General features: G+C 41.5%; 1 protein-coding gene across 1 annotated transcript in view; it reads left to right on the top strand.

Annotated features, from left to right (window-relative positions):
- Positions 1-1,374, top strand: part of HMCN1 (hemicentin 1) — a gene marked incomplete at both ends in the record, with an annotated part of 182,094 nt that extends 180,720 nt beyond the window's left edge. Inside the window, 2 exons of the mRNA XM_079535866.1 lie at positions 365-491; positions 1,008-1,374. Coding sequence (XP_079391992.1) covers positions 365-491; positions 1,008-1,374 — 494 coding nt within the window. The remainder of the gene's footprint in view (positions 1-364; positions 492-1,007) is intronic.
- Between the last annotated feature and the right edge of the window lie 10,948 nt (positions 1,375-12,322).

Genomic DNA, 12,322 nt, shown 5'->3' with positions numbered 1-12,322 from the left:
TAGATAGATAGATAGATAGATAGATAGATAGATAGATTGATGTACCAAAAACATCTACTAATTTACCTCTGTTGGAAAGACAACTGTATTTGATGTTGTGTAGTGGTTATAGGGCAGCTAGCACAATACACTGTCCTACACAGAAATGAATTACCCAAGCCAATAAATGCAAGTCATTGCAACTAGTAGCTTCACTGCCTCCAGGAGCCAGGCAGGGCTCTGAAGGGTTCTGTTCTCATCTGTGTGTAGAGGTACCCGCACTCCCTCTGCCATCTACTCATTTTGCTGATCCAGCCACTTCTTATCTTTCTTAAATTCCACCCAGAGCCAGCTACTGATCATGCACCTGTTTTCTTTCCCCCAGACATTGATGAGTGCCTCGAACAGGACACTGACTGTGGAGCAAGCCAGATGTGCTTCAACACGAGAGGGAGCTACCAGTGCATAGAGACACCTTGCCCACCAAACTACCAGCGGGAGCCTCTTTCTGGGTATGCTGATTTTTCAGCCCTTTTGGTCTTGTTTTCCCACACGCCCCAAGCTCACATGCTTAGCATCATAACAAGGAACTTTATCTAAGTCTAAGCGATATCAGTTACGCTTATTCTTGCAAAAAAAGTAAAGCATTAAAATGGATGATTATAATTGGTTTACAGAGAGCAGCCATATTTTGTGCTTCCTAACGAAACAAAACAGGCGGGTCTGGTGGGTCTGGGTAGAATCTTTCTATTAATTCAAATAGAAATAGCTCCAGAATGGCTTCTTTTGAATGAGCCCCAGCAGGCTTTGATCCTTTCTGCTAATTCAGCATAATTCCTTTCTCACCTGTGGGGACTAATTTTACATCTGTTCTCCAGCTTACTTCTGTAAAGGATCAATAAAGACTGCACTGAATTAGCTCTTTTGAGAAGCCCAAATTTGCGTACTGCAGCATGATAAATAGGGAACAACTTCAGCCCATATAGCAAGTATGGGAACACAACTTGACGTGCTCTGTTTTTTCCCAGGTTCTGTCTCAAAAACTGCCCGGCCAATGATTTGGAGTGTGCCCTGAGTACCTATGCCTTGGAATACAAATTTGTCTCCCTCCCCTTTGGCATAGCTTCTGGTCAGGACTTAATCCGGCTGGTTGCCTTTACACAAGATCAGGTCATGCATCCAAGGACAACTTTCTTAATGGCAGATGAGGAGCCAACAATCCCATTTGCCCTGCGAGATGAGAACTTGAAAGGAGTTGTGTTTACCACCAGACCGCTGCAAGAGCCGAAGACTTACCGTGTGAGAATCAGAGCCCTATCCTATGGTGTTGATGGAAACATCGAGTATCAGACAACTTTCATTGTTTATATAGCAGTGTCAGCCTATCCTTATTAAACACACAAGCTACTTCAGAGTAATCGCAGTATTTTAACCACATTCATACATGTTGATGGGTTTTACCACTTCAGACGGATCCTACTGTCTGCCTATGGTTGTGAACCATGTATCTTGAAAATGGTGCTATGCTTTTTTTTTTCCTTCCCTGGGGCTACTCATACAGTTCTATTATTCCAATTCTAGAGGAAAATCCGTGGCTTTGAGGATCTGCTACTACTTCCTGTATTTATTACACCAGAGCAGTCATTTTCCACAGCCGAACAAAGTAAAGTTTGAGCTGATGAAAGTATAGTCAAAAGCAATTTTCAGCCTCAGTTAAAAGCAACTGAAGAAATGCTAACTAGAAGAAATACTAGTTTCAAGTGTTCTGTGTATCTTAAAGGTTGCTAAATGTGTTACTGTTTTAGATGTATTAGATTTTTTTGTATCAAATACCTGATAGAATTAGGACTGTACATATATTATGTCACGTGCTCAGAAAAAAAACAAATACCACTATCATGGTGCCAGTGCTGAAACATGATATTAGTGGTTTCTTTTCAGCTGAAGAATCTACCATAGAATTTGGAACAGGTAAATTGTTCTCTGTGCAATTTTAGGGATGTCAGTGTGGCTTGGAAGAAAAAACAAACAACATGGTTTCTTCTATTTTATAAGCAGGTATTCTATAACTTTTCTTTTTCTTTCTTTTTTTTTTTTTTTTACCTGACATTCTGGTATAGCCATTTGTTTAGCTCAAAATGTCCATTTCAGTACTTCCAAATCAGTTAAATTTTTTTGTTTGTTTGTTTTTGCAAAGCTTTCTTTCAAAATACATAGTAAGTTTGCTTCAATAATGTCAATACACTGTACACAAGTAATTTTGCCAAGATGTATTCTATTTTTATGGAAGTGTATATATGTTTTTTCTATGTTTATTTTCTATGCAGTATCTCAAGAGTGTTTTACAGTTAAGTTTTCATAAGAAGTACATTGCCAATATGTTGGAAATAATCAAAATAAAGGTTCCTATTGTCTTTGAGGTTGCTGCCTGTTTTACCTTTGAAAATAAATTATTTCCTATGTGTGAGGCACTTACCTTTACTGCCAGTGGAGAAAGCAAAAGATACGGCAGCAGTGCACTGGGAGCTGCTTACAAAAATCAGCGAAGAGCACTGAGATTGGAACCCACTGGGAATCACAATTTTAACTGAATCTTTTGCAGTTTTTCAAACAATGTCAGAAAAAAACGTCAACACAAGTTCTCCTGTTGCAAATGCCACGGGAGGTTGAAGTATAGACTCGATTTCATGTGTTTTATGATTTGGCTGCAATTTAGCCCAAGAACAACTCATTTCATTAATTACCACCAGGCTTCAGCCATCTTCCTTCTACCCGGCACTCAGGGTTATCACCTGCACGCAACTACATTTTCAGTGACAAAGTGCTGCTCCTCAGTGGAATTCTGAGTTTATGCATTCCTACAACTAACAACCCCGACTGAAAGCCCTACCAGTTTTCCCCTAACTACTTTTTGTTCAGTTTCCATTGCAACAAGTGAGGCAATCTGGAAACCAAGGATGAGTTAACATCATTTTGTTATCTGTACAAATTATTCATACAAGTGACAGATTTCAGATAAGGCCAGTGTATTCTTTGGAAGCTTGAATTGAAAAATAAATACAATTTATAAAGAAAAAAAGTGAGAGGGAAGCTGAGGAATAGCTGAAAGTGTCCTCTTTTATTTCCTTCATAGCCAGGCTCCCCAAGGAGAGAAAGCAAAGAATGCCATTATTATTTTTGCCAAAAATATGGCTTCCATAGCCCAAAGATGACTGCAAAGCTGAATACACATACAACAGCAGTTTCTCAGCTGCTGGTTTTATCATGATTATAATACAAGGCCACACAGCAGAGCAAAATAAAACCTTAATCCAACCCCCGGAGATGACAAAAGCCGCAGCAGGGAAAATAAATTCCAAACAAGGTGCTACACAATAGGGACCTATCAGAAAAATCTCAGAGAGTTCCACAAATAGGGAAAGAAATTGACAATGTGACCAGCAAGTATCAAACTAGCACAATATCCTGTGTTAGTTAACACCGTCTGGTCAGATCTGCTGTTAATACAACCGATTTAGTCCCACACTGTGCATCAAGACATGACTGCTGTGGTTTAAGCTGGCAGGTGGCTGAGCACCATGCAGCTATTTGCTCACTGCCCCTTTCCAGTGGGATGGGGGAGAGAATCAGAAGAAAGAACAGTAGAACTTGAGAGTTGAGATGAAACTATCAACTAAGACAGAGAAAAGGAAAATAGTTATGACAATAAATAGATATGAATATATGTAACAAGTGATGCACAAGCAATTGCTCACCACCCCCCATCTGATGCCCAGCTAGCCCTTGAGCAACAGAAGATAAATGAACTCGCACCTTCAAAATCCCTTCCACACGATGTCATATGGCATGGAATATCCCTTTGGCCAGTGGAAGTCAGCTGTCCTCACCCTGTTCCCTCCCAGCTCCTTGGGCTCTTTGCTGCAAATGGCCTTGGCTCTGTGCAGCACTGCTCAGCAACAGCTGTAAACTTTGGTGTGTTACCAGGATTGGTTTTCTCCTAGAGCCAAAACACAGCATCAACCAGGCACTTGAAGAAAACAATTCCATCCCAGCTGATACTAAGACAAACCTACAGGAAATTACATGTGGAGGTGCAGCACTTTGCAAGAAAAATTGTGCAATTCCTTCCAAATGTCAGTCCTGGCAGCAGAATAAGGCACAAAGTAGAGCCAGGGGAGGAAGCCTGGGCCAGGTGCCAGAGGGAGAATGGGCTGCACAGCCCACCACACAGTGGTGTCCAGGAGATAGGAAAATCACCACCAGCTGCTTTCCTGCACTGGCTGAGCATGAAAGTGCTTACAGCAATGAATCATTGCAGAATCCATAGCACCGTAGGTTACAGGAAAATAAGTTAGCAGGAGGGAACAGTACTCAGTACACATGGGAGTAGCTATGCCTGAAAGCCAGCGTCCACACACCAAGTACAGTTCAGGCACCAGTGCTAAACTGAGCAGATGGCCAGTGAGCAAAATGCCCAGCATCACTTTCGTGCAGTGCAGCACTTACAGCCAGGCCGCTCTAAGGGCACAGAGGGGCTCTGGCACCCGTGCCTCCGGTAGCATTTAGTTCTGGCAGTGCCAGTGTGGGTGTGTGGCACACTGCAGTTGTGTTCACCAACACTGTGAGGTCTGAACACCCAGCAGCTCACCCACACACAGTCAGCCCTCTTGCTGCACTCAGCGAGTTGATCTCCTGCACAGCCACACAAAGTAAGGTGAGGAGATGCCTCCACTAGGGGCCTCATCTGCCCTTCTCTTCCAGGCAATTTCTGAAGCAGAAAGGTTAAAGCAGATGTGGGGCCCTGGCTCTGGGTGCAAGCTGAAGAAGGAAATGCCCTAGAGCAGAAGCAGATCACAGCGTCATGTGAGGCTGCCCTGCTTCACACCTCCAGTATGCACTCCATGACTTCCCACTGCAGCAGCTGCAATCCCCAGCCCACAGGAAGGGCTCTGTACTGACTTCTGCATCCCTGGGTGCAGCGAGCATGGCTCAAGGAGTTTTTCAGATCACTGAGTCCAATACCTTCAGCACCAGGCAGCTGGTGTTTCACCTGCTTGCTGAACTGAGCACTGGAAAGGAAAATAAAGAATGCCCACTCACAGATAGAGGCAGGCAGAGAAGGAGAAATGTCCTTTCACCTCGTACATAAACACAGGTTCACCTGGGAAGTTCTGAACAGTCACATGTAAAAGGCATTAGGAACAGAAGCAAGTTCAGAGCCATTTATTGTTCAGAGCAGACCTAGAAGAGCAGTGAGTGTCTGGGGATCTCCATCCCTGCCAGATCTCTGGAGAAACCTGGGGGCTGCAGGTCACAGCTAAGTGACTAGAGTCTACGGCTATGACAGGCATCTATGAGCAGAAGAGTTCCTACAGCAGCCCCGGGGGGCAGAAGGATGCAGGCACACGGAATATACTGATGAGAGTAAGCTGAGCACAGGAAGAAGGAAACCCAGTGTCCACACACAGCCATTGCCTTAAGTACTGGTACTCCTCTGCCCAGGGTCACAGTGACAGCCACAGCTTTGCATGGCAGCGGGAGCAGGGGCACCTTGTGCTGCCCAGAACAGTGAAGTAGGCACTGCTTCAGAACACCCACAGCATCTGCACCACTGTAGGCTGCCAAGCTATCAAGAAAACCTGCAAAGTGGCTTGAAATTCAATGCGATGCAGCTGATGTTACTGACTAGCTTACAATCTAGAGAAGAAGTTCAGAGAGGACACTGAGTCTCTCTGAAGAAAGACTTGTAAAAGCGTGTGTGCTGCCAATGGCATTGCACCATGGATGCGACATGCTGGAGCCCCTGGAAGCCAAAGGGGCTGAGCGGGCTGTGCTGAAGGCAGCACTGTGTGAGGAATGCCTGGGAAGTGTGCAGAGAAGTCGGCTCTGCAGGTAGCTTCTGGCCTGTGGTGACAGCAAGGCCCAGCTCTCTGGCTGCAGGGAACTGGTAGCAGGCTGCCTTTGGCAGGAACTAAAAGTCAGATGTGAATAATGTTTTAAAAAAGAATGTGATACATGAAATACCCTGAGTTTCCAAGCAAAGTCAAAGTTACTATCCTAACAGTCTTCACAACTATTGGGCACAGGCCAGGATGCCTCCAGCACCTGAAATACAGATCTAAAATGTAAGGATGGAAAAGTTAGGAGAAAATGAATTCCCAAATAGCATAGGAGAAAAAAGACTCTCCTAGCTTTTTGCTGAAGGCCAGCTAATGAATAGGAGTCCTCTGATCAGAAAGAAAATGCAGAGTGCTCTGGTACAACTATGAATGCCTGAATTTGAAGAAGCAAACATCAAAAACACATGCTGGTGGGACTACAGGGGCCTCAGCAACAAACCACAGCAGACAGGACATTGATGTACCAGAAAAGTACGAGATCTGCATAGATGTGCTGGCATTTAATCACCTGGGGACAAATTTGACATGACAGAGAGCTGATCAGAAGGAGATATTGACTGCAAAAACATCTGACTACAAGTGGACCGTCACCTCCATTTTCTTTTCTGCTGCAAGGAATTTGCCCTTGTATATAAACCTTGTAAATAACCCAGATTACATCAAATTTATTCATTTTGCCTCATCCCTGTCTGCTAACTGAATTAGCTCACAAATTTTCAAATATTTGCTAACGAAAAAAATTTGGTCAGACAACTGTTCTGTGTTTTGGTTTTTTTTTTTTTTGGACTAAAGTATTTCTGGTTTGCTTGCTGGTTCCCTTGTGATCACTCTCAGCAGTGTGGACACAAATAGAGAAACTTTAATTGGGTGTAACTCTGCAAAGCCTTACCCAAAATATCACCACTAACATTTCATAGCTCTTTTTTTGAAAAGTTTGGGGATCTAAAAGCAATGATGCCCTTTAGCAGATGAGGCCATATCACAGAAGGGGTATGCATTCACCAACTGCATTGCGCGAGAAGGCAGTGCCATGGTATCTTTACCATGTACAGTGCAACTTGACTGCAGACAAACAGAGAAAGATGTCAGTGTTTTCCGAACTGTCACTGAAAGCGGAAGACAGCCACTACCTTTCTAGAAAACCCTGAGACTCCTTGAATTGGAGGCCTCATCTAATAAAAATCTCTCCTAATCAACAAACAGCCCTTGGTATATACTATGAAAAAGAGCAAAAATTTCCCTCAAGTTACTTGACTGATGTAAAATGGATATTCCTGGTAGAGATATGAAAATGATAACTAGAACAAGGATACACCATAGAATGAATTAATGCAGCATTAAAAACAAACTGTCTAATGAGCAGTGACTTTTGCTGAGAAGTAGCTTTCTGTGATGGAAGATTTTTATCTGAGCAGTTAGGCTCAGCAGACTCTGAGAAACTCTGAGAAGACATTGGTTATTCATAAAGCTTTACTTAAATCATATGGTGCAGGTTTTGATTCCATCTTTTGTGCTATAAACAAATTAATAGAAAATAATCAGCCCGAAAGACATATAGCTCTATGCCAAAGATCTCTGAGCACTTAAAGAAGAACTGAGAAAATCCCATACATTTTTCTTCTAGCTAAAATAAACCTCAGCCTCTGACATACTCTGGTGGATGGCAAAACCAAAATAGTCTCCTCAGTGGCTTTTCTCCCAGCCTTTGCCTCTTTGAACAGATGTTTTGAATACTCTGAACAACCCAGACACCATCCTCAGGTGATACATTTAGTCTGAATTGCATTGAAGTAAAAGTTTTTTTCATATACATGAAAACAATGTGGCTATCTGTGGAAAGTTATGTAGGTTGCTTTAAAGTAACATCTCATATTTATTTCCCTGGAAATTACAACAGATGCAATGAAAACAATTACACTATTTGGTAGAGCAGATTCACATCTACAGAATAACACTGTTCAAGATAGTGCCCGTCATTAACTACACATTTTTGCCAGTGATGAACAGAAACCTGCATGCCATGCTCGTAAAAGCCCGCACCAGTAGAGATGACCCACTGCCTCTGTCACCACTGCTGAAATGCGCCACCCACCCTTCAGTGTGCTCACATCCACTTCTTGGGATCCATAAATGTTCAGCAAATGTTGCTGAATGTAGATCGGTGCCATTTTTTTCCCCACATGGAGGAATTCAATGACATATTTTTGTTTCATACACACTTCCGAGACAGACAACATTGTGTCAGACTGCCCCTCTGCTGCCATTTGCCACATAGCAACAGCTTGTAGCTTTCCACCTATACTCCAATAGGTGGAAAGGTTCAATCTCTGTTGTTATCCCATCAACAACTGCCTCTGATATCATGGGCCAGTATCTTACAATAGAAGGCATTACTCTTGGAGCAGCCCTCCAAAATTCGAAGGAATTAAATTTTGTCACTCTGTGGTGGTAAATTAAGGGTAGACATGGCAACATTCTGCAAAGGGTGAAAGAGTGTTGCAAAATAAAGGGACTAATGTACTTCTTGCATCTTAAGCAGTTAGACAATGAATGGGGTAACCCATGCACCTCAGGTGGTTCCAGACTAGAAAAAGGAAGAAGACAATCAATCCTGCCCAAGTCTTGGTTTCATAACATTCCTGAAGTACTGAAAGACATTGATTTGGGAGCAAGGACTGCAGTTTTAGGTTTGCTAATAATCATTGCTATCACCTGAATTATCACAACAAAATTAATTCATATTTTTAGGTTAAGCGTGAACAACATCAACAGCACAAGTGGCACAAACAAGGTATTATTAAAAAAAACCTCTGCTGGCAATAGCAACATCTATGTAAGAGTTACTTGGTTAATTTCTTCTGCAGCTTTCAACAGAGATTGTGTAGGTAAATTATTTGAATGCATCCACATATTATGCAGTGGGGTTTTTTAAAGCTGTTTTGGCCCTATTTAAGGTAATTTTAACTTGAAGGATGAACAACAGCACTTGTAGATCAGAACATCTGGTAAAAGTCTGCAATCTGCCAGGGAGTCTTGTGAAAGAGTAATCATTCCAAATAAGTGTTACTGCAGTTTTACACCAAGACAGTGATTATAATAAATGTAAAAAACTTTAAAAGAGCAGAAGTAACATCACATCCCCACAATCATCACTAAGCAGTCATAAATTCTGCAATTCGCTCACGAGTCACAAGTGAACTACTGTCCTGGCATAAGGCTAAGATTCCAGAGGTGAATGCTGCTTACATGACACTAAAAGAGGAGAAAACAACAATTTATCATGTTCTGTGGATGTCTTCACTCTTCAGTGAGAATATTCTTGCATTCATAAATGAAATGAGATAGCTATATTTGAGACTGTTTCCATGGAACAGTCATATCGCGATGGACTTCAAAAAACATGACCTTATTTTACAGCTGAGCTAATGCAGCTATTGCTTTTCATTTGAAGGTCACATGGACAGACTAATGGTTAACACACGCTTTCTCACACTCTGCTATTTAGTAATGTGAGTTTGCTGCAAAATGCATGAACGTGGAAAGCTCTACTTAACTGATTTTGTGTTATCCTAAACTGGTATTTCAGTCAGATACTACAGCACAACACTGAAGATTATCCTCTTAGTCTCTAAGAAGATACAAGTTTAAATTTTGCTGTCATTTCATAATTGGATTTTAAAATGACCTTCAACTATACAGTCAACTTCATTTCATCTAATATGAAAATACTGGGTGAGAACTGTTTTGAACAGCAAGAATTATTATATATATAATATATAAAATATCATATATTTTTCATATAAGATATATTATATTATATTATATTATATTATATTATATTAGCCTTAGTTTTTAGACTGTGGTGCTGCATACTGTTTTTTCCTACTCTTACTCTCATAGAAGTCTATACTGCTTAAATGATGAGCAAGAGAAAGCCAGCAAGGAAAGCAGGAAGCTTACAGAAGTAAAAGAACTGATTTCAGAGGTACAAGAGCTCTCCACTCCACTTCCTCAACACTCTAATCTACTAAGAAGGAAACTACCCTCAGGAGGGAAGGGATTCAAGTGGAATATCAGCTCCAGTCTCGGGAAGCTGGAAAAGACTCTTGTTGCCTCTTCGTGTAATTATGCAATAGCAAAGCATTACCAGCTGCCCAAACAGGACTTTTCAGCAGATAGTCATGATACACAGCTTAGTAAATGGAAAAAAATCACATCCATCTACAGTGAAGTAATGTCTCTAAAGAAATTATCCCCGCTCAGCAGTCCTGTGTCAGAATGGCAGCAGGTTAGCAGTAGAGCTTCCATCTCAGCTTCCACAGGTGAGGGGAAGCAGGAAGGCGCTCCTGCAACATTCACAGCTGCTGCAGCCTTTTACCACATTCAAGATTGGATCAGACATTAGGAAAAAATCCAAAAACATTGGAAAAAGCTGCCCAGGGAAATGTTGGGGTTGTTGTCCCTGGAGGTGGGGAGCTGGGGCGCTGTGGGACATGCTTTCCAGAGCATGGTGGGGATGGGCTGACAGTTGGACCTGATGGTCTTAGAGGTCTTTTCCAACCTTAATGATTCTGTGAAAAAGTGTCAAGCTCCACCTCAAAACTTGTCTGATGGGAAAGCTCTTTAAAACCCTCAGCAATACAGTCCTTAGGAGCCTTGTTTTAATTTCCTGTCTCATTTTGCTTACACACTGCTTAGAACTATTTGACTTTAGACTGTTGTTTTCCTTTAGCTCCAATAACCCTCTTCAGCTCAGTCTTCCCAATCCTTACTGCCTGGAGGTGTTTACACACAAAAACCAAAGCCCTTCTCTGCTAGAATTAACAAGCCAAACTCTTCTAGAGAGTTTCCTCCTGCATTTTTCCATTACTTGATCTGTTATCATAGCCCCTCTTCTCACCTGTCATAGTTTCAGTACCATGTACACAAGCAGATCAAACTGCTCACAGCGTTCCAAATGAGACCACAGCATTTAGTTAATATTTTTATTTTCTCCACTTTCCCTGGATGGAGGACACTGAAGCCCTTAGATGTGCTGGGCTAAATATCATCAGAAAATCTCAACAACATGTCACAATAACTGCAAAGTTTTATCTGGCCAAATAACGAACTTCTCTGAGCAGTCTGAGCCCTCAGGAGGAGAACATTGGGGCGTTACCATGAAGTAAGGCAGAGTCATCAGCCTAAGACAGTGCTCTGGAACATAATGTTACAAATATAACATCACCCCTAAAACCACGCCAGGCTCCTGCAACCTCTGCAAATTCCACAGCCCTTTTATTCAGCCCCTGTAAATTCCCAAGTACAAAAACACACACTATCTGTTGGCAGAGGGAGTTGCTCCTGTTCCCCTCATGACTGTATATTCCAGTTAGTCTCACTGCCTACAATCTGGCAGCTGATTACTGATGCTAAACTATATTTCTCACACATCCTGTGTCTGCGACCCAGCCTGTTACCATCAGTGCCACGCTGGCTGAAGAAACCAATACTTCATCTCCACCCATAATGAAGCATTCATTTATGCTTTAAATGCCTCTTAGTCTTTACTTGTGTTCTCTACAACCTCCTTGCACTTTACTACTCTCGAGTCAAGCTTTCCTGTAACACTGCTGCTAACCTTCACATTAAGATATGAAATGTAAAGTTTACCTTAATTATCCCAATTTGTCACTGGATCTAATAATGCATCTGATCAAAACAGAAGGCAACTACGAACACTGGATGCCTATTCGAATTCTGAAGTTAAACAAAAGGGCTCATCACACACCTACATCACATAGAAAGAGGGCAATCAGGTAGTAGTGCCAGTCTATCCTTCATGTTTTCTCGACAGAATTGGTAAGCTCAAAAATTCAATGATTTTGTACATATTCTGAAACTCCTTTAGAATGGGAAATGAGTTCACTTTTACATTTGTCCTGGGAATTTGTAAGCATTGTCGTGTTTAAAATCTATCACATACAGGGAAAGAAACATGTTGGATTCTTTGTAGTATTTTCACTAAATAGTAAATTGAAAAGAAGGAATACATTACCACAGTATCTAATTTATTTATCTAGTATCTTTAGGGCATGTGTGTTGATGTCAGGTCTTTTTACTTTAAATGTCTTGTGATTTCAAATTAAAACATATTGATTTAGGACAAATAAAATACTTTCACTGGAGGTCTTTCTTTATCTGCAAGCACAACTTGTGCATCATTGTTAATTTCTAAGATGAATTTCAGAAATTGAGTGTAGTCCACCTTCTTTAGATGCTTCATCCTTATGTCTGTGCTAATAAATCTTCCTAGCGGTAGATGTCAAACCTTAGAGATACCAAAGACCATTTCAAAAGTTTGGAACTCACCTAGATTATGAACTCTCTACCATGAAACATGATCTTCTGTTACCATCAATCCAACACTCAGATGTAATGTGCCTGTGAAATATATAGAACAG

Source organism: Tetrao urogallus, assembly GCF_951394365.1.
Source record: "Tetrao urogallus genome assembly, chromosome: 5".
Lineage (NCBI taxonomy): Eukaryota > Metazoa > Chordata > Aves > Galliformes > Phasianidae > Tetrao > Tetrao urogallus.
The sequence above is the reverse complement of the archived record's forward strand: the minus strand, read 5'-3'. Positions and strand labels throughout refer to the sequence as shown.